This window comes from Leucopleurus acutus (genome assembly GCF_964270905.1).
Source record: "Leucopleurus acutus genome assembly, chromosome: 11".
In the NCBI taxonomy this organism is placed as follows: Eukaryota; Metazoa; Chordata; class Mammalia; order Artiodactyla; family Delphinidae; genus Leucopleurus; species Leucopleurus acutus.
Genome location: NC_139152.1, coordinates 93,513,616 through 93,535,439, shown reverse-complemented (window position 1 = coordinate 93,535,439; position 21,824 = coordinate 93,513,616). Strand labels below are relative to the sequence as shown.

Genomic DNA, 21,824 nt, shown 5'->3' with positions numbered 1-21,824 from the left:
TCAGTCCTCCAACCCCTCCATCATGTCCGCGATGCTCTCCACGTAGTAATGGGGCACGAGGTCGTGCTGGCCGGCTGCCAGGTAGGTCTGGGCCTCCTCCAGACGGGAGACGCCTGTGAGCGTGAGCACGGTGGTCATGCCACAGCGGTGGCCGAAGAGGATGTCGGTCTCCAGGCGGTCGCCCACCATAAGTATGCGGCTGGGGTCCACGCTGAAGTGCTCTGTGATGCACTCAAACATGTAGGGGCTGGGCTTGCCCACCACCAGGGCCTGGCGGCCTGAGGCTGTCTCTACGGCAGCAGCCAGGCTCCCGGTGCCTGCAGGGACATGGAGACTCGGTTAATGCGGGTGGCAGCGGGGAAAGCATCCAGGCCCGGAAACTGGAATTCCCATCGAGGCAGCTTGGCATGGGGGTCAAATTAGGCACTGAAATGAGTTAAAAGGCCACCTGCTTCCAAGTCTTAGTGTAGGGGTTAAGGGCACAGACTCTGCAACCAGAGGCCTGCATTCACACCCCATCTCCACCTTTCTTGGGCAGGGTACTTAACCTCCCTGTGCCTCAGTTTTCCCATCTCTTGGATGGGGATATCAATGGCAGTATCTCACGTGGGTATTGTAAGGCCTGAATGAGCCACTGCGTGTAACCGGGCCTGGCTCAGTCAGCCCTGCGTGCCGTTCACAAGTTTACCCAGGCGGCCACACGCCTTTGGGCAAGCCAACCTCTCTGAGTTTCCCTAGACCCACTGGAAAGGGGGATCCAAGTAATGCCTACCTTCAAAGAGGTGCTGTGAGCACCACAGGGGCAAATGCTTTGGAAACAGAAAAGCCCTTAACAAACAGCAGCTGTGGTCATTGCTACAAGAATGTGTGCTCCTGGCATCAGAAACTGGCACAGCCCTTTTGGAACACAGCAGGGCACAGAAATGTTCGCACCTCTGACCCAGTCAGCCTCCACTGGGAAAGTGATCACAAGGCGAGAATTCAAACTGGAGACAAACAGCTACATGGTTGAAGATGTCCGTGGCCTCAGTAACTATAATAAGCAAAATTGTGGAACACACCCAAGTGTTTAACAATAGGAGGACTGTCTAGAAAAGGCTAATTCCCAGCCCAGTACCATCCTGTCCCACACAATGAGTCCACTGTGCCCGTCTCAGGGGTACATCTTTGTGCCAGAATGTTCTACCTTCACACTAATGATGAGCACATTCTAAAGTGCCAGGGGCTGTGTGGGAGCTCATGAACGCCCATTTTACAGATGAGAAAGCTGATGTTCAGTGTCGTTAAGTAACTTGTCCAGGGTTGCACAGCTTAATAAGTGGCAGATAAAGGATATGCATTCAGGTAGGTCTGACCCAGACACATGCAGGGCCAGCCTGTACGGGCTTGGGAGTGCTGAATGTTTCATTTTCAGGAATTCTGAAATGAGTTGGTGGTTAAACAAAGCCACTATTAAAAGTCAACGTATATAAACTTAACAATCAAGTGAAATATGTTTAAAACAAAGGTAATAAATTCTCAAAACTCATCACTTCCTAATTATTTTACCATTATCTATGCTCTTGAGGTTACTTGCATCCTAATGATGGAAATATTACAGAATGGTGTGTACACATCTTCCCAACCCCATGATAAGTGACTTCACGTTGGTAGGCTGAAATCAGCCACAGTGGGGGGAGTACTTACACCACAGAAATTGGCAAAAGGCATAAATCAAGACTCTTCCAGTTACTAGACATCAGTACTCCACTGGTCTGACCCCAAATGCTCTGGGCCTCCTGTCTCCCTTCTCATAGGGGATGACACTCAACTTGATTAAGCCCAAGACACAGAAGGTGCACAAACAGGAAGAATCGTCAGCCCTGCGGCCCCCAGATGAGGAGGAACTTCCTTAGGATCAAGGCAGAGCTGGCCCAGAGCAACCCTGTTGGGAAGGTCTCCCTGACCTCCGACCTAGAACTCGCCTGCTTGTTTTCCTGAGAACTGGGTAGGGAAGAAAAGCCATTTGCCCTGTTAGAAATTCCTTCCAGGATGGGAAGGGCTCAACTGCGTCACCCCAAAGTGATTTTCTCAGCTCAAGAATGGTAGGTAGCTCTTTGGGCTTCCCTGGTGGCCCAGTGGTTGAGAGTCCGCCTGCTGATGCAGGGGACACGGGTTCCTGCCCCGGTCCGGGAAGATCCCACATGCTGTGGAGCGGCTGGGCCCGTGAGCCATGGCCGCTGAGGCCCGCGTGCTGCCAAAGAAAAAAAAAAAAAAAGAATGGTAGCTCTGGGGACTTCCCTGGTGGTCCAGTGGGTAAGACTCCGTGCTCCCAATACAGGGGGCCTGGGTTCGATCCCTAGTCGGGGAACTAGATCCTGCATGCATGCCGCAACTAAAGATCTTGCATGCCACAACTAAGACCTGGCACAGCCAAAATAAATAAATAAATGAACAATAAATATTAAAAAAAAAGAATGGTAGCTCTGTTAGCATATTCCTTTCCTTTTTAAAATAAATATACTTATTTATTTTTGGCTGTGTTGGGTCTTCGTTGCTGCACGGGGCCTTTCTCTAGTTGCAGTGAGCAGGGGCTACTCTTCGTTGCTGTGTGCAGGCCTCTTGTTGCAGTGGCCTCTCCCGTTGCAGAGCATGGGCTCCAGGCGCGTGGGCCTCAGCAGTTGTGGCACCCGGGCTCCACAGTGCAGGCTCAGCAGTTGTGGTGCACGGGCTTAGTTGCTCCGCAGCATGTGGGATCTTCCCGCACCAGGGCTTGAACCCGTGTCCCCTGCATTGGCAGGCAGATTCTTAACCACTGAGCCACCAGGGAAGTCCCAGCATCTTCCTTTCCTACCAGGTCGGAGCCGATCCCTCTTGGCCCCCCATGTCGCACCTCACTCACTCAGCCAATATTACTGAGGCCCAACTATATGCCAGGCACTGTGTGAGGCACTGGGAATAGAGCAGTGAATGAAGCTAAGATCCGTACCCTGGGTGAGCGAGCATCCAAGCCGGGGAGTCTATGAACGCAACTGTGTCCTCAGACCACTACATCCCACTCTTCTCAACAACCTGTCATCCAAGGCTGGCGTATGTTTTGCTGGCGATGTATTCCTAAGACAACAGGCATTTCTATTTGCCATCTCAAGTGGCTGCCACATGGTAGATAGGTAAACACACAATTTAGGAGACCCATAGGGACTGGGGAGGGGGAACTGGGGTGAGATTAGCATTATTTCAGATTTTATGCATATTGGGGCCTTTATTAGTGTTTTTATTCCACTTTCAAAGCTGCATGATTCAGTTGTGCCCAAACAGGACACCAGCGCTGTATTTGTTAAGCTCTGTCTCCCCCTCTTGGCTGTGGGAATGACCAGCAGAGCTGGCGGGCAAAGCCAGATGGGTGGTGAGACCCATGGGGCACGCGTGGGCAGGGCCTGGTCTCTCCCCAGCTCCTCCACACCATCTTTCCTGAGCCCCTGGGGGAGCTTCTGAACCCAAAACCTTAACCTGAGCTTTGAGGCCTCAAAGAAACTCACTTTTCATAGCATGGCCTAGGGCAGGCAGGAGCTAGTGCAGCTGGGAGCCCTGACCAGCGCCCTCACCTTGGATTTATGGGGAAACTGAGACTGAAGTGGTCATGCAGCAAAGCTAAGATGGGCCTAGAACTATAAGATTCTCAGCCTGGAACTGGTTCTGCCATGGCTCAAGCCCTGTTCCATTCCCTAGTGCCCTGTCCTGCAAGATGCCTCCTCCAGGAAGCTTTCCCAGATCTCCTCAGCTCTAGGACCTCCCTGCCACCCATCTTAATACTGTGTCTACTCCTCAATCGATCCCACCCTGCCCTCCTAGGGTTCGGTATCAATCGAGTCAGTGGCCAGCAGGGAGTGAGTCATGGAGATCTCACCCTGCCCTCAGCTTACTGACTGGTTGTCCACACACACACTCACTACTGTCAGTTAGCCTCTGCTACCACCTGCTCTTGTCTAACTTGAACCCTCCAAGATGTAGGAGGCTCACTTGCTCCTGCTTTCTCTGCAGATCTGAATTCCCAAATGACAGCAGTGAAGAGTGCCTTGGATGGAGGGGGTGGGGTTTAGAGGCTGGGGGTAAGGTGGCCTCAAGAGCCAAGTTCAGATCCTCTTGCTCTTTCTTGGGTGCCTCACTTCCCTTCTCTTAGCCTCAGTTTAACTGGGAAATGGGACAATAACTTCCATCTCCAGAGTAATTCTGAAACTAAATAAGACACCAAGGTGCTTCATAAAGCTCTGTAATAGGAGAGGTCTTGGATACAATTTACATCATCTGAGCACCTACTGTGTAGCAGGCACTCATCCTGATCACTCTCTCCTCAGCGAAACTGTCATGGTTACTATTCCCATTTTACACCCAGGGCAGAGATGCTCAAAGGTTATGTAACTTAACATGATTACAGAGCCCTGGAGCTGGAACTGGAACTCAGGTCAAACTCCATCCACCTTCTGTGCTCCCCGCACACCTGCCTTCAACCTGCCGCTAGAAACTCCTGTTCCAAACCTCCAACGGTGGCGGGGGGAATCCTTCCAGGCTTTGTCCCCAACTCTCCGACCTCACCCCGATGGCGGGTGGGGAAAATGACAGGAGCCCTTGAGGCTGGTTCAGAAAGGCTAGCATTGGGAGTCGGGGCCCTGGATTCCGCCTGCAACTCCTTGAGCCACAATGGGCCTCAGTTTCCTCATCTGTCAAACCGGGACCCCACTGCTGCCCCTCACAGGGTGACGGTTGCAAGAATTACCACATGTGGACATGAAAGCATCCTGGGCTCTTGCTGGCTGGGGACCGCCCTCACATCCCTCCTGTTCCCCACCTGTCACCTGGATACGCCCCTTCCCCACCCCACTCGCAGGAGTGGAGGCATAAGCGCCCTAGCTCAGTTTCCCCGCCAGCCCCGCGCTCACCGGGAGTCCGGCTGCCGTCGCTGAGCGGGTGCCACGGGTCGCGGTCGGTGGCCACCAGCAGGCAGTCGGGGTCGCGCAAGTGCGCGCAGGCCTCGCTCAGCTTAGCGAAGGAGAAGTGCTCGTCGTAGCCCACCAGCACGGCGCGCACGCGCGGGGCCGAGCCCGGGTCCTCGTCGGGGTCCCCCGCCAGGCGCAGCCCCGCGGCGCGCAGCTCGGCCCGCAGCCCCTCGCCGCCCAACACGAACACCGCGCCCTGCGCGTCCGGCAGCCCGAGCAGGCGCTGGCGCAGCAAGCGCGCAGCGCACAGCGCGGAGCTGAAGAGCTGCTCGGCGCGCAGCCCCCCGAAGCCGAGGCGCGCGAAGCGGAGGGCCAGCTCGGGCCGCGCGCGCCGGCTGTTGTTGCTCACGAACAGCGTCGCCTTGCCAGCCCGCGCCAGCCGCTCCAGCAGCTCCGGGGCGCCCGGCACGGCGCGCTCGCCGTTCCACAGCACCCCGTCGCAATCGAAAAGGACCCCCTGCGCCCGGCCCAGCACGTCGCGCAGGGTCGCGCCGCGCAGCCGTTCGCAGCGCGCCATGCAGCCGGCTGGCTGCCCGCACGCTCGCGCCGCGCCGCTCTCTTTCCGCGGGCACGGCGCGCTCGTCCGCAGCTGGCTGGTTTCCGGCACCTGCCAATCGGCGCGCCGCAAGGGCCAGGGGGCGGGGTCACGGCCTGGCCCGCGGCCAATGGGGGCTAGAGTCTCGGGGAGGACCTGGGCTGCGAGCTAAGGGAACCTGGAGAAAAGGGCGGAATCGCGGCCGCCACCGAGGGAAAGGGACCAACGACGGCCTAGCCTGGTCCTTCGTCACTCCCCTTAGTTCCGCTGGGCCAGTAGTCGCTGAGCTTCAGCCCTAACTAGCTTCTTGCAGGGATGGGAGGCTGAGAGACTGACGCTCCTTTTGACCAATAAGGAGTTACAAGTAGAAAATATGGCCCGCTCCGCGTTCCCCAGCCAATCAGAAGCTTAAGACGGCTGGTTGCTAGGAGGAAAACAGATGCTAAAGGAGATGTTATCTTTGGGTCAAATCTCACTGCTCTCTGAACCGTGATCACACCAGTTACGAGCGAAGTCTTGAGAAGAGTGTGGGTGTGTTGAGGAGAGAGGCACACGGTGTCCTCTCGGACGCTGGAGCCCTTGGTCTAGACCAGTGGTTCTCCAATCTGGCTGTGCGGTGGAGTCCCCAGGGGAACGAATTTTTTTTTTTTTGAGATATAATTTACATACAGTAAGATGTGTAGATCTTAAATGTACAGTTCCATGACTTAAAAAATATATATATATTTATTTATTTTATTTATTTTTGGCTGCTTTGGGTCTTCGTTGCTGTGCATGGGCTTTCTCTAGTTGCGGCAAGTGGGGGCTACTCTTCCTTGCGGGCACGGGCTTCTCATTGTGGTGGCTTCTCTTTGTTGGGGAGCACGGGTTCTAGGCGCGCAGGCTTCAGTAGCTGTGGCACACGGGCTCAGTAGTTGTGGCTTGCGGGATCTAGAGTGCAGGCTCAGTAGTTGTGGCGGACAGGCTCAGTTGCTCCGCAGCATGTGGGATCTTCCCGGACCAGGGCTCAAACCCGTGTCCCCCGTGTTGACAGGCAGATTCTTAACCACTGCGCCACCAGGGAAGTCCAGTTCCATGACTTTTGAGAAACGTTTTTTAAAAATACCAATGTGTTGCAGGATCCCAGAAATTCTAGTTTAATTGTTTTGGGTGAGACCCGGCATTTCAAAATTTCTTTGCTTTTTTAATTACCCAGGGATTCTACTGTGAGGCCAGAGTGGAGAGGCACTGGGCTAGAGGCAGTCTGTCACCCGAGGACCCTGGAGCAGGAAGGAGACAGAGCAGCAGTAGCCAGTTGCCCAGGGCAGTGATGGGACCCAGCTGCCTAGGTCCCCACTTGGGGAGGAATGTGTCACAATTCTGAGGTGGTCTGCCAACCTCTGAGAAGGTTCTGAAGACGTGTCTGACCCCCAGGAGCAACTGGAGCTTCAAAGACCTGGGAAAAGCCACACCCTGTCACTCAGGCTCTGAGGCTGATATTTTCTGTGCCTCAGTGCCCTGGGCATTTGCTCCTGGCCTTTGCATAGGTGGTCCCCTTTGTTTGGAATGTTCTTCCTTCTTTCCTTTTTTAGCTGGCCAGCTCCTGAAAGACTCCCCCTCAATATCACCTCCTCCAGGAAGCCTTCTTGGCCTTCACCCTACATACACACACACACACACACACACACACACACACACAAAAACCAGTCTGGGTTAATTGGCTTGCCCCTAAGTGTGCTAACATGGGTTCCCAGTGCCATGACACTTGATTCTTTTTCTTTTTTTTGGCCTTGCCACGCGGCTTACAGGATCTCAGTTCTCCAACCAGGGACTGAACCTGCGCGCTCGGCAGTGAAAGCGTGGCGTCCTAACCACTGGACCATCAGGGAACCCCCATGACACTTGATTGTAATTGTCAGTTCTCCTGCCCGTCCGTTCCTAGGAGCTCCTAGGGCGTAGGGCTGAGTTGGGACCTAGCCCAGAGTCTGCAACAGACTCTGGGAATATTTGAGGACAGATCCATCCCTGCTCCACAGGGGAGCCTTCCCTGCCTTCTCCGGGAACAGAGAACACCACAGGTTGGGGGAAACAGCAAGCAGTCATCACTTACAGGGCACTTCTGTGTGCAAGGGCGGTACCTTGGTCTTTACAAGTGTGTCTCTTTTAATCCTTAAACCAACATTTCTGTGGTGGAAGTTGTTAAATGTTTTCACAGATGAAGGAGACTCCAAGAAGTTAAATAAATTGCTCAGGATGTGAGGGACTGATCCAGGCTCTGGAATCAGGCAGACCTGCGCCAGGTCCATGCCTCACTTGCCCTGTGACCTTGGTCATTTTCTGAGCTTCAGTCTCCTCACCTGTAAGAGGTAATGGGATTTACTTCCCTGGAAGAGGATTAAATGGAAATCATGCATAGAAAAGCACAATGGGTAGCATAGAGTAAGTGCTAAAAATGTTGGCTGTTATTATTTCAGACAGGGAAAAAGAAAGGAGGCAAAGAATAGGTAGTTTTTTCCCCTTTATCAAAGTGGCTTCTTTATTTCAAGAACAGAAAATAAAACTATCATTTGGGCAGCTGCTCCAGTTTTGTCCAAAATAATTTATTTACCAGCCTTACAAAAAAATATGTTGGCAAGAGAAAAATAAAAGTCCTGTAGGAGCAGGCAAGCGTCTCCTTCCTTCCGGCGGCTCCCCTGGGACCCTGCCAGAGAGTGGGGAGTTGGCTGAGGGGCACCCCCAAGCCCAGGGTGGAGCCAAAAGTGAGAGGTCTGGAAGTGGAGGACTGTCCTGAGTCCTCCTTGCCGTGGGGGCCGACCCAGCGGACACCGAGGCACTTGTAGGCAAAGGCTGGAGGCCCTCACCCCCTTGGGAGGGGTGAGGGCTGTGTCCTAGGAGGACAAGGTGGGGAGGAGGGGATGCTGAGGGCTGTCGGGGAGAAGCCGCCAGCTCAGTCGGTCTCTGAGGCGAGGCTCCTGGGCCGGGGCTGAGGGGGGATAACCGGGGGAGTGGGGGCCCTGCCTGCAGCCTCAGGGGCCCCTCCCTCCTCTGCGGCCGCCCCCAGGTCCACATCGGCAGGTGCGCTCAGAGAGACTGGGACGAGGGAGGCTGGCCCCGGGGAGGCCGGGCTGGGGGAGGCTGGTGGGGGCCGGCTCTGGCGCCGGGCAGGCTGGGGGGCAGTGGGGGGCAACGGGGGTGGCACCGTGGGGGCCCGGAGGCTGCTGCCAACCAGACGGCGGGGCAGAGCCCGGGGGGTCGCAGGGCTGCCAGAGCCAGGGGGCAGGGGTGGGGCTGGAGGGGAGCCGCGGGTGCTGGAGACCTGGGGGGGCGGCATGGTGGGTCTGGCCGGCGCTGGGCGCTTGGCTGTGGAGGAAGGAGAGGGGCGGTTAGGCGTTCACACTGCCTGCGGCAAATCCCCAAGCTCGACGCCACCTTGGGATCTTCGAATCGGCTGTATCTGCCGTTCGCTCTGCCGGGAACAGTTTCCACGCTGGCTGCTCACCATTCGGGCCTCGGTCCACGTCTGTCCTCAGCTAGAGGGCCCCTCCCCCGCCCTGCCCCAGTCACTGGCATATTTTCCAGTCGTATTTTCTTCACGGGACTTCTTGCCCTCTGAAATGATCTCGTCAGTTTTAATTCTGCTCGATTATTGCTTGTCTCCCTGACTAGAATGTAAACTGAGTGAGGCCAGCTGACGTCCAGCTGGCTAGCGCAGTGTGCGTGTTCAGTACAGAGCTTCTGAATAAAGAACCGCTGCCTGTTCCACCTGCCACCTGGGTCCTCCTCACTTCCTCTCAGAAGCCCACCAGAACTGCCCCACCCCAGCGCTCAGATGCCCCTGCACAGTCCAACCTCACAAGGCAGCCGAGGGGCTAGGTGGGGCAGGACATCTGGCCCCTGGTCCTAGCTCTGTCTCCACCCACTGGAGGGCCTGGGCAAATCACTTGCCCCCAGGAGCCTCAGTTTCTTCATCGGTGAGATAAGATGACAGCCTTGACCTCCCAGGGCTGACGTGAGGACCAGTGCAGGTGATGCTGTGACCGTCCTTTGACTTGTGCTCCAGTGAGCAAACATCCTGCTTGCACCCCATCCAGGAAATGTGGCTAGAAGCCCCCTCCTGTAAGAAGGTCCCTGTGCGACCTGCCAGCTCCTGCTGGTCCAGAGGCTCCTGACGCTGCTCCACCTACTCCCATCCAGGTGGAAAACTCTAGAGCCTCCTGGGCTGGGTGTCCCAAGTGTCCTAGTTACCCTGGCAGACTCTGCACCTGAACCCTCGGCCTCCTCACCTGCCTGGCTTTAGGCCACCTGAACAGGTGAACGCACCAAAGGGGCTCAGAAGGAGGCTACCAAACCACCACCACCACCACCCTCCTTCGCTGTCTTTTGAAGACCCCATCCTCCCTCTTCACTCTGTGATCCCTGGTCTTCTTGAGGGACTGAACTCCACCGCCCCCAACACTCCATCGCTGACCTTTATCGAGCATTTACTGTGTGCTGGGTATGGGCCAGGCAGCACCATTGAATTCTCCAAACAGCCCTACAAGGCAGGTGCAGTTATTGTCCCATTACACAGAGGAGGAAGCTGAGGCACAGACAGGTGAAGTCACCTGCCCAAGGTCACAGAGCTGGAATCTGAACCCAGAGTGTCCGGCAGCAAACCTGGGCCCTTAGCCACCTGGATTCCCGGTCTCCCCTGGCTGTCTGAAAACATGGGACAGTCTGGGATTGCCCGGCCCCTTTCCCTGCCCACCCTCTGCCCCCCTTCTCCTCCCACAGCCAACTCACTCCTCCGAGCCATGTCCTCTGTTGGGGTCGCTGCCTCCAGGGAGCTCCTACTGACCTTGGGGGAGGCTGGTCTGGGGGGTGCCTCAGACTCTGCCCTGCGAGGGAAGGAGAGGGTCAGGGTCAGCCTTGGCCATCACCCAGAGGACTCCTGGAATCCTGGGGAGATTCCCAGCCAACAGGCTGAGTTTGGGTCCTCCCAGGAGTTGTTCTCCACCACTTTGTGGCTGGGCCTGGGATCTGATACGATGCTTCCGGCATGGGCCAGAGTTTGTATCCACTGAGCCCTGGCTGCTGTGTGACACTGCGACAGTGTCTGAGGTTCCTCATGTGACCAAGATGTGGGGTAGAAAGCAGGGCCTCCCCTGTATCTCAGCTCTCTGCCTCCATGATCTTTACGGGATGTTCTGGCCACTAGAAGCCAGAGAACGGACGAGAAGCAGGGGAGGAGGCCAGGGCTCATTCCTGGCTCTGCTCCGTTGGCTACTCCTTGGGGAGGCCTTTCCTGAGCCCCCCTTGCCTGACTCCTGTTCCCTACTCGACCCCCCGACCCTGCTCTACTGTCCTTCGTAGCACACATCACTGCCTGACATTATACTGTGCCTTTATCAGTGTTCTGGTTGATTCTGTCTCCCCACTCCCTGGAATGCGAGCTCTAAGGGCAGCATTTGTCTGTCTTGCTTATCTGAGGAAATTCATGGTTTGGGCCCCAGCAGTCTGTGATAACTGATCAATACCCGCTGGTACGGAGGCAACGTGGCACCGTGTTAAACCTCCCGATTTAAAGGATCAAAGAGAAGACTGGAAGGTACAGAATTTACACATTCCAAAATGATCAGTTCCCTAGTTCCCTAAATCTCCAGGGTCTGAAACAGCGCCTGGCACACAGTAGGTGCTCAGTAAAGAACCATGTAACACAGAAGGGAACACGTCAGAGGTTGAGAAGAATATGCCTCTCGGGTCTCTATCCTACCCACTCCAAACTGGGAAACCTGGTATTTGGGATGAAAATACAATAATTGTATTTCCTAAAATGCTACTGGACACCCTGAGAGATGGTGTCTCAGGCTAGGCATCTCAAGGTCAGGACAGGGGCCATTCATACCTATCAGTCCTTACCTTTCCTTGAGAGCCACTGAGGCTGGGGCAGGGGCCGGAGCCAGAGCTGGTACAGGGGCCGGGGTGGGTGTGGCAATCGATGGAAGCTCCTCGGAAGCCGGCCTGTCGCTGACCTTGTCCTGGGGTGCAGGCGCTGAGAACAGGCCTGACACGTTGAAGTTGATATCTGCAGACAGAAGGGAGCAGATCTGAACTTACAGAGCTTCCGCAGGCCTCCCCTCCTCAGCCGGTGTTGGGACCACTTTCTCTTTCTCCGGATGTTGTCTGGACCATGTTTCGCCTTCCCACTCCCAGGTGGGCCTCACAAGAATCCCACGAAGCAGGCATCATCACCCCCATTTTACAGATGAGAAACTGAGGCTCAGAGTGGAGGAGCCATTTCCTCCAGGCCTCGTGGTGAGTTTACAGGGTTGCCAGGGACTGAAGCTGAGTCTGGAGGGCACCAAGCTGGGCAGATGAAGGCACAAAAAGGGACACGTTCACAAAGGCGGGAGCTTTACCTCCAGGGAAGAGGGTGTCTGCGTTCTGTATCAGAGCCTCGACCATGCCCACCACCTGGATGGATGAGACGGAGGCTGCGTCCAGCTGGGCCAGGTCCCTGGGACGAAAAGAAGGTGAACGTGAGTCATCATTTAGCAAAGTCTAGTGACCCCAACTCTCTGGCCCTGTGCTGGGCACTGGGGACACAAGGACCAGGTGAATAACAGCCCCTCACATATCACAGCTCTTTACAGTTTACAAAACATTTCTCCGTTTATTTTCTCATCTAACTCCCAAAGCAAACATCCTCAATGTCTGTCTAGTTTCTCTCCCATTTACAGGTGAGGAAATGAAGGTCCAGAGTGACTTCCTAAGGCCCATCTCTGGAAGGTGGGGGGCGGGGGGGGCGCGCTAGAATCAGATCTCTGGGCTCCCAGCTCCCCGTAACAGGCCACCAAGCACCCCATTACTGCCTTTACCCAGAATGCCTATCTCCAAAGCCCCATGGGATCCATGATCCCTTTGGCTGCTCGTCACAGCAGCTCTGACAATTGCAGCTGCTCAACCTACTCCAAGGATGGGGAAACTGAGGCCCAGGGGAAAAGTAAGCAGCAGATGTTGGGGGGGAGGGGACTGCCACCTTCCCCCCCAACCTGTGGCCACTCACCCTTCTTTCTCAGGGGGCCACAGCAGGTTGGGCCCCAGGACAATGGCGATGTTGCTGGGTGTCATCTTGTTCACCTCCTGCGCCTCGGCCAGCAGTGCCAGGAACTTCATCAGGTACCTGGGGCGTGGGAGGGGCACTTGGACCAGGGGCAGGGCATCTTGGGCCATGAACACCCATGGAGGCCCCCCAGGACCTGAGACTTCTCCAGCCTGGGATTGCCAAAGAGTGGCAAAGACACCACACAGGACATTGAGGAACATTTTTACTAGTTATGTTAGCTGACCTACTGAACACCACCTACGTGTCAGGCACTAAGCTGAGAACCTCCCAGCCACCCTACAGAGTAGGGACTGTTATGCTCCAAGTCTTCCACATGAGGGTGCTGAGAGTTGACTCTGTGCTGAGAGGCACAGAGAGTTAAATTGCTAGCCTAGGACCACATAGTGGCAGAGGTGGGATTTAAAGCCGGGTGGTGTGGCTTCAAGGTTCAAGGTATGTGTTCAGTTCGATGTCTAGTATAAAAAAAATACAGTTAATACTCAAAGTGGTATTTTCAGAAATATTGCTTAGGACAAGGATACCAGCCCACGGCCCTGAAGTGGCAGCTGGGCCTTGGCTGGGGGAGGCCTGGGTGTGGGCTGGGGGCTCACCTGAGGTTGCTGAGGTTCTCACAGGGCAGGCGGCTGCACACCTCCTGGAGGGCCTCCAGCCGGGCTCCTGGCTCCTTCAGGCTGTGGATGGGGGAGAGATCTGGTGAGCCTGCCCTGGGTGGCCCCTCTGTAGCCTCGTCCTCCCCAGCACCTGCCCCCCGCCATCCTCACCTGGCTGCCCTCATCCAGTCATCATAGAGGTCAAAGGTCATCAGGGGCTCCGGCAGCTCCCGCAGGTAGGACTTGAGGGCCCCTGGAGGGGTGGCGGGGGCTCAGATGCAGCCCTCCAAGCCCCCAACTTTACCCCCAGGCCTCAGCTCTCTCCATGTTAGGAACCTTTAGCTCTTGTTCACACTAACGTGTCTAGGTCTGATCATTTCTTTGGGCCACGGGCCCTTCTGAGAAAATGATGAAGCCTAGTGATGTTGTCCGCAGAAAAACATACACACGTTTCAGGGGGCTCACCATGGACCTCAACATTAAGGACTCCTGTGTCTCCTCAGATGTCTATCAGGCCTGAAGCCAAACTATCATGGGATCATTTCAGGCAGCTTCAGGGAAGGGATTTGGGGGGAAGGCTCTCCACCCAGGGCTCCCCAGAGCAGGTACCTGCCACAGCGTGGGGGTCAGAGCAGAACTCCTGCAGGCTGCAGGGGTCCGAGGCCATTGTCTGCTTGAGGCGCTTCAGCACCGAGGCCCCGGCGGCCAGACGGAAGAGGCCCTGAGGTGCGAGAGGGGGAAGGTGGGGATCACAGAGGGGTGGGCGGGGCAGGACACCCCGGTTGGGAGGCCCTGGCCCACTCATGGCCTAGGCCTCGGGGGCCCACTGGGCTGGTGGGCAGAGTGAACACCACCGTATTCGTGGTTCCTCTCGACTCTTAAGGTCTAAGATTCTGAGCAAAAGGGGAAGTCTAGGGGCTTCCCTGGTGGCGCAGTGGTTGGGAGTCCGCCTGCCGATGCAGGGGACGCGGGTTTGTGCCCCGGTCCGGAAAGATCCCACATGCCGCGGAGCGGCTGGGCCCGTGAGCCGTGGCCGCTGAGCCTGCGCGTCCGGAGCCTGTGCTCCGCAACGGGAGAGGCCACAACAGTGAGAGGCCCGCGTACCACAAAAAAACAAACAAAACAAAACCGGGAAGTCTGGGAGGAGCTCAGAAAAGTCGTGGGGAGACAGGAGTCTGGTTAGGAGTGAAAGGGAGATAGGAGGCCCAGCAGGACTGTCCTGAAGCCTAGGTCTGTCTTTGGGTGTGGTCCACCTCCTAAGGGTCTGTCCTTAGGAAAGCAGCGGATACACTAGCACGACCAAGGTGCAAAGGACGGATGAGGGCAGCGTGTGGCTGTGACTCACGTGGAGTCTCCGGCTTCACCGCCACTTTCTCACCTGCTGGGCACGTCTACCCACTGGCCTCTGCCTCCCCCTTGCAAAAGGGAGCCAATGAGGGCTCCCACCAAGGGTTATTGGGATAATCCAATGGAACAAGGAGCACAAAGGGCTGATGGCACAGTGCCGGCCCACGTGAGCATCGTTAAGTGGGAGGTGGTATCAGTTCAGCAGCAGAAGGCCACGCCTTCTCCCGGCACCTGTACGCTAATGGTGGTGAGATTACAGGGCCCAGCGACGGGCAGCGTGTGGGAGGTGTGGGACCGAGTGAGGGCCCTGGTGTTCCTTCCCCACCCACTCCAGTGAGCCCCACCTCTTCCTTCATGCCCTCAGAAAGCAGCATCATGACGCAGGCCTCGATGGGCAGGGCGATGTCCCGGCCCAGCTCTCGCAGGTGGGTTCCCAGAGGCACCCCATACACCCTGGAGAAGGGGGCGGCCATCATCGAGGGGGAGGGGTCTGCAGGGACGAGACAGATCAGCGGCCCAGGGTCCTCCCACCTCTGAGCATCGAGGTCAGGGCAGACAGGGGCATCCCCAGACGTTCTCAAGGGGCTACCACCTCCCGCCTGACCACCCATGCCACACATCCTGAAATTATCCAACACATCTCTTGAATCCGCCCACCTCCACTGCCCCCACCCCAGTCCGGGACACAGTCACCTCCCTCCTGCCTCCTAACAGGGTTCCAGTCCCGCCCCTTCACTGCGTCCTCCACGCAGCCCAGCCGGAGAAATCTCTTCATCGCAAATCTAATTGAGCGCTCCCCTGCTCAGAACTCATCTCTGGCTCCCTGCTGCCTTTCGTGATGGAGTGCAAGCTTCTTAACGTGCCCCAAGCAGTGTGGGGGTCAGGGGTGGGGGTCGGGGCCTGCCTGTGTCCCCACCTGTTTGGCTGTGGTTCTCCCTCAGCTCAGCCAGGGCTGTGTCCAGCGAGCTCAGAGACTTGCGATGGTAATCGGCCTGAATCTCCATGAGCTATGGGGACAAGGGGGCGCCCCCGGGGGGAAGTGAGGGAAGCTGAGCCTCCCCCAGGGGCCACAAACACAGACCCCTCCCTCCCACCATCTCGCAGGGGGTCTCAGTGGCCCCGGAGCTCCGGGTGGCAGGAGCCTGGTCTTGGACTCACGTGGATAAAGTGGTTGGCATAGGTGTCCTCCTTGGTGGCAAAGTGGTACAGATCGGCCAAGTACTCGTCCTTGGGGACAGAGAGGGGAGGGCTTATACCAGCGAGGCTGGGGCCCAGCGGGGAAGCTTGGAGGGGACAGCAACTTGCCCAAGCTGTACAGGGAGGGTCACAACCAGCTCTCCTCTCTCTGCTTACGGTTTGCTCCTGGGGCCAGCCCGCAGGGACCCCTTTGAACTCTTGGGGGGCTTTTACAGCTACTAGTCCTCTTCTCTGTGTCCCTATATCCTCAGCACAGTGCCTTGTGTTACTCACCCCTCATTTGTTCACCCACCCTTCATTCATTCATTCACTCACTTAGCAAACGCACTGAGACTCCGGTGAACAGGCGTCTCTCCCTCCCAGGTGTTATGCGTATGGTACAGACAGAAGTGGCTACAAGATGATGGCTAAGTACACAGACCTTGGAGCCTGACAGCCTGGGTTCAAATCCCGGCTCTGCTGCTTCCTAGCTATGTGGCCTGGGGCAAGTCATGTCACCTCTCTGAGCCTCAGTTTTGCCATCTGAGAAATGGGGACAGCACCCACCCGTGCCACCACCACACATGCAGGAAGCCCAAGTGCCCCTCACCTTGCACTGCTCCACCTTCCTCTTCAGCTCCTCCTCCTCCTCCTTCAGCATCTCCACCTTGTTGGCTGTGGTGGTGTAACTGCCCGGGCCGCCACCCAGGCCCTGACCACTGCCTGAGTTCTTAGCTGCCTGACTGAGCCTGGGGAGGATCCCAAGGTGGGGTGGTTACGTCCCCATCGCATGTCCAGAGCCAAGGGCCCCTCCACAGGCCTGACCACATAGGGTTCCGGAATTTATAGATGCAAATCCCGGAGCTGAACTGGCCTTGGCTCTCTGCCCACCCTGGGCAGAGTGCTCTGGCGCACCCCCTGGTGGTGGGCTTGGTGATCGTGGCCACGCACCTCCAGAGTGGAGGGTGGGGCCCCTCCCGCCATCCAGGGACCTTGGAGGATTGTTTATGGCTATCCCGGGCTTTTGGGTACCCCAGCTGGCACAAGCACATGCACATACGCGCACAGAGGCACCCTCACATGCACTGTCCCCATATGTCTTCTTAAGGACCAGGCGTGTGCACAAGGACACACACTGTACTCAGTGGGCCCTGCAGCGTCCTCCTGGTGGGGGAAGGGCCTCGAAGCTCTGTGGCCACATCCGTAGGCTGAAGCAGGCGTGAACCTCACCTAGAGGCTGTGGCTCCCACCTGCTCTTGAGTGTGTTCCAGTCAGACACCAGCTTCTGCAGGCTCTTCTTGTGCTTGAGGATGGCTGGCAGCTCCTCCTGGGGGCGGGCACAGGAAGGGTTCAGCGGGCTGCGGAGGTGGGAGCTGGAGGCTGGGGAAGCTGGGGGCAGAGGGAAGGGGCAGGGTCACCTCACTCAGCCTGTTGAGCGGCTGCAGGACGTCCCGCTCCAGGGTCATCTCAAACTCAGCCAGGATGCGAGCAAGCTGGTTCTGAATGGCACAGCTCATCTCCAAGGCCTTCCTGTGGACACAGCACCCAGTGGGCCCGGGCTCCCACAGCCCCTCACCCCCCTCTGGAGAGACTGGGCAGGGGGGCCTCCTCCCTCCCCATCACCCCCTGTCTCTTCTATCTCTCCTTCGTCTTCACTGAGCCCAACGCCCTTGCAGGCCTGGCCACCCTCACTGACCTGGACACTGTTCCCAGCCCGGACACTCTTCCCAGCCTGGTCATCCTTCCACCGTGGATGCCCTCCCTGACTGGGACCCTCTCCTGACCCAGATCCCTCCTTGGCATCTCCAGGTGAGGGCCAAGGTCCCTGTCCGTGCTCACCCCATGCTGGAATCGGGGTCCAGCTCCTTGAAGCTCTCGGCCATCGTGGTGGACAGAGCCATGAGGGGAAGCTTCTTCTGCAGGGAAGGGCAGGGCCGGCTGTGAGCATGAGCGCGTGTGCTCGCCCACTGGGTTGCTTCCACGCCCCTGCCTGAGCACATGGCGAGTCTCCTAGGGGCAGAATCCCCAGCAAGGCCCTGGGCGTGGACAGGGGAGGCGGGAACCCAGGAGGGCCACAGACACAGGTGACAGTAGAAGCAGGAAGATGACAAGGCACGGTGGAGGTGACAGCTCCCCATAACCATGTACAGAGCCCCCACCCATCTGAGGCCCCCCTGCCCCCTCTCAGAAGCCACACGATTGGGCAGGAAGGAGTAATGGACCAAGTCCCATCACTGAATGGAAAACTAAAAACAGAGGGCATGGAGCTTGTCCCAGTTCACAGTTAGAGGGAGGGCGGAGGAGCCAGGAACACAACCTCAGAGTGGGCCCTCTCCCCTGCCGCAGGGCATCTGTGGCTGACCTAGCCCCTGCGGAGCTCAAAACCCTCCACGGTTCCCTATTGCTCTGGCCACACGGAACTGTTGCCCAGTTACAAGTTTGCCCCCCACATTCCTACCTAGCGTTGTAGAGAGCACCAGCTTAGGTCAGGGAGACCAGAATTCGAATCTCAGTTTTGCCACTTACTAGCTGTGTGACCTTGAGTGGGTCACTTTACCTGTCTCTGTTTCCTCCTCGGTACACAGTGCTAATAAGGGCAGCCTCCTCCTAAGGTTGTTTTCACATTAAGTGAGGCAATGCATGGAGATATCCTACTAACAGACTAGCAGTAATCAGTCCATAAATACTGGCTACTGGCTAACACCAGTGAGTAACACTCAAAATCCTGCTCAAATGCCACTTCTTTCAGGAAGCCCTCACAGACTGCCCAGTTGTGAGCACCTGCTCTGGGTGCTGATTGGACAGAGAGGTTCAGGTGCTGTCAGAAGCCTGGCTGTGGCTCAGAAGATTGGTGCAGGCGGGCGGCGTCAAGAAGGGGATGGGGAAGAAATAGGACCTCATGAGTGGGGTGCCGGAGGAGCCTTGGGACAGAGCAGTCTCCACCCCCTTGGTGCCAGAGACTCAGACTAGTGGGGAGACCCCAGCCCCGACCCCGCTGCCCCACTGGACAGAGGTGTCCTGCCCAGGCCCCTCCTCCCTGGGACCCCCACTCACCACCCGCTTGTCCATGTCTGCCCCGCTCTGGCCCTGCAGACAGGCCTGCAGCCGTTTGTGGACATTGTGGGCTGCTCGCTTGGCCGGCTCCAGTCGCTGCTCCACCTGGGAGGGGGTCCAGGGGTTATGGATCGTGGGGGGCTGTTGTCCCCCATGCCCCACTGTCCTGTTCTCCCCCAGAGCAGGAACTGCCTTTCTCTTCCCTCCTCCTGGGGACCCCATTGCCAACAGCATTGGAATGACTCAACTCGGGCCCCCAACTGGCATCCCTGCCTGGCCCTCTGCTGACAGCCTGCATGGGCCTGCCCTGCCACCCGCTGCCGGCCCAGGCACATACCTGCTGCAGGTCCTCCCCCAGGAACTCGGCAGTCTCCGGGGTGCTGCAGGGGGAGACAGCTTCTGCTGAGCTGGCCCAGGTTAGGAAACCCTCGCCTCCTCCTGCCCCCCCACTGCAAACAGGGCACCTGAACCCCAGATGCTTCCAGTGCCCCTCCCAGTCAGGCCGCCCTGGGTGGCCCGCCTGCCTCATCCCCGTCGGAACACATTCCATGGGGGCGGGAATAGGATACCGGGCTTTTTCCTCCTCCACCCAGGGCTGTGTCCCCAGAGAGGGCGGACGAAACCGAAGCGGGGACCGGGGGCGCCTCTCTCTTCTGCTGACCTGGGGAGAGGAGGCCCGGGCTGCCCCAAGAACAGGAAGTGTGCGAGCTCAGACTCCTGGGCTGTTGGTTACAAAGGGCTCTGGACTGTGGTGGTGGGCAGGTCCTGGGCCCCTGCCCGGGGACACGTGGGGACAGGCTCCGAGCAAGTCGGCCTGACTGCCCACGCTCACATAGGCATCTGTGCCAGTGTGTGACTACAGCAGGTCTGTGGACACCCAGTCCGCTCCCCTGAGCCCAGAGAATGAGAAACTCCCAGCGCAGAGGGAAGAGGAGAGAAGACAGGCCCTGGGAGCTCCCCAAATTTCCACCCTCCACACCACCAGCTCAGGGACTGTGGTGGGAATGTGGGGATGTTTCCACCTGAGGCTGAGAAAAGCAGAAGCAAGACAGAGAAGCGAGGACGCCTCTGGGCTGGAGGACAGCGGGAAGAGGCGCAGGGCAGGGCAGGGGCGGCCCCTCCTCCCATCACTGCCAGGACCCTATCTCTGCTGCTCCCCCAAGGTCTGGGGCCCTGACCATCCCTCCCCCGCAGGCAACCAGAGATGGTTAACAGTCCCCCCTTGTACAGAGGGGACAAGTGAGGCCAGGGAGGACCGTCCACTCAGGGGCTCATGGAGACAGAGAAGACCCAGCATCCTTGATCCTCCACCCACCCTCCAGTCAGGGGTAGGGGTGCCCCTTCCCCCAAAGGCCAGCGCCTGCCCCTCCTGCTCTGGCTAGGAGAGGGGATGGCATTCAGAGGGGAGGAAAAGAGGTGGCCAGTCAGAAGGTGGCTGTCCAGCTGTCCTCAGTCTCCCCCCGACCTCCCACCTCCTCTAGGGTCCTGCCGGGTGAGAATGGGACTGGAAGGGAAGGGGTTGACACTCACCGTCCCAAGCTGCCCGTGTGGGCCAGCTGCCGCATGCGATGCAGCTGCCTCTTCATCATCTTGGGGGCGGGCTGGGGGCTGCGGGGTCACGGTGGGGGTCGAGGGCCCGGCAGCCCCCGGCCCAGCCTGCCTCTGCCCGCGGCGCCTCTCTCGCCCCGGGTGGGTGGGCGGCGCTCTCCGCTTCCTGGGCCAGCCGCGCTCTCGCTGCAGCTCGCTCTCTCCTCCCCCGCTGGCGACTCCGCCCCCGGCCCCCAGGTCACTCCTCTCTCCAAGTTTGTTTTCTCGCTCTTTCGCGTCTTCCGGGCCCCCCAAGGGCGCCCCCCCTACGGTCCCGGCGAGTGTGGGTCTGCCGGCCGCCTGGAGATCCACAGGTTGTGCGCGCGGCCCCTCCTCCCCGCTCCTCCCCGCCCAGCCCCGGTGGCGGGAAGCAGGTAAGCCCGTTCCTGCCACCGCGCCTGCCCGGCTTCCTGGGTTCCTGCCCCACCCTCCGGCCTGCAAGCCCTGGGTATAAATAACCTTGGCACCCTCTTAAAGGGAAAACAGCGTTCCATGTTTAGGAGGCAGAGGCCAAGGACAGGCCCATCTAGGCCTCCCAAAGGATGCTGTCCTAGACTCCCTTCCGGAAGGACCTCCTGGCCACCTTGAGCTAAAGGTCAACCCCTGCTCCCCTGCTGGAAGATGGGCTGGAGGCTTTGGCTTCCTGGGGCCACGCTGCTGCAGCGTGCCCTTGGACAAGTCCCTGGAACTCTGGACTCACTGTCTCTAAGGGCCTGTGGGTCAGCTGTGCTGACGCTGCCCACCTGGAAGAGTGGATAAGACACTCCTGCCTGCTCCTCCAGTGCTCCCATCGCCCTTTTCACGGGGGTCCCCACCACCCTCCAGCCACAGCGAAACCTCCCAGAGCAGTTCCCCGACACCCTGCCGTCCTCCAGCCCCAGCCACGAGTTTCCGCTGTCTGTGAAATTCCTTCCCCGGCAGACTTCCTCAGTCCCTGCCCTAACTTCTTGTAAGGCAAGGACGTGGATACTGCTCTGACCTCCCCAGACTCAGTACTGTAGTAATTTCTTCGGCTCTCCACCCAGAACACACTGGGACATACAGCAGATGCTCCGTAACTGCCAGTTAATACAAGATGAGAGCCTCTGGCAAGCAGTAGGCTCTTCTTACTCTGAACCCCTGCACCCCTTGGGCATCAGGAGCTCCGGGGTGGGGGTGGGGGGAGAGGCAGGGGCCTGGGGTAGGGTCCTAGCGCGCCTTCTGCACTTTGCCTTGTTGGAGTTTCAGTTCAGTTTGAGGGTTACTTGAGCACCTACTGTGTGTGGGTGGGCAGACTGGGCACTTCTGAGGGCAGGACCTCCCCCTCAGACATCTCAGTGTGCCCCGGGCCCAACATGGGCCTGGCACACAGTGGGCACGTGCTGGACACTGGCCACCCCTCCGACTCTCCAAAGGGAGAGCCAGGCAGACCCTGGTGGGATGGGGAGGGGCTGCAAAGGGAACCCGAGTGTGGAATCCTGGCCGGAAGTTGGGAGGCT

At 58.1% G+C, this 21,824-nt stretch overlaps 2 protein-coding genes across 3 annotated transcripts; both read right to left on the bottom strand.

The window, feature by feature from the left end:
- PDXP (pyridoxal phosphatase) lies at nt 1-5,495 on the bottom strand (the record flags this gene model as incomplete). The annotated part of the gene is made up of 2 exons (XM_082849733.1): nt 4,917-5,495; nt 1-317 (listed from the first exon to the last, which is right to left on the bottom strand). Exons 1-2 carry the CDS (start codon nt 5,488-5,490, stop codon nt 1-3), a joined length of 891 nt encoding a protein of 296 aa, XP_082705859.1. The 5' UTR covers nt 5,491-5,495.
- Nucleotides 5,496-8,050: 2,555 nt separating this feature from the next.
- SH3BP1 (SH3 domain binding protein 1) lies at nt 8,051-20,429 on the bottom strand (the record flags this gene model as incomplete). 2 transcript variants are annotated; one of them, XM_082849282.1, is made up of 18 exons in its annotated part: nt 20,290-20,429; nt 19,097-19,139; nt 18,760-18,864; nt 17,545-17,621; nt 17,124-17,235; nt 16,956-17,032; nt 16,316-16,454; nt 15,688-15,756; nt 15,446-15,536; nt 14,874-15,019; nt 13,792-13,903; nt 13,354-13,435; nt 13,183-13,263; nt 12,533-12,649; nt 11,886-11,983; nt 11,386-11,551; nt 10,271-10,364; nt 8,051-8,188 (listed from the first exon to the last, which is right to left on the bottom strand). In XM_082849282.1, the coding sequence occupies exons 1-18, from the start codon at nt 20,346-20,348 to the stop codon at nt 8,051-8,053; spliced, it is 1,806 nt and encodes a 601-aa protein (XP_082705408.1). In that variant the 5' UTR covers nt 20,349-20,429. The 2 variants fall into 2 exon arrangements, with proteins under 2 accessions (XP_082705408.1, XP_082705407.1); XM_082849281.1 differs by lacking the exon at nt 8,051-8,188 and adding an exon at nt 8,435-8,847 and having other exon boundaries at nt 10,270-10,364.
- Nucleotides 20,430-21,824: the final 1,395 nt, after the last annotated feature.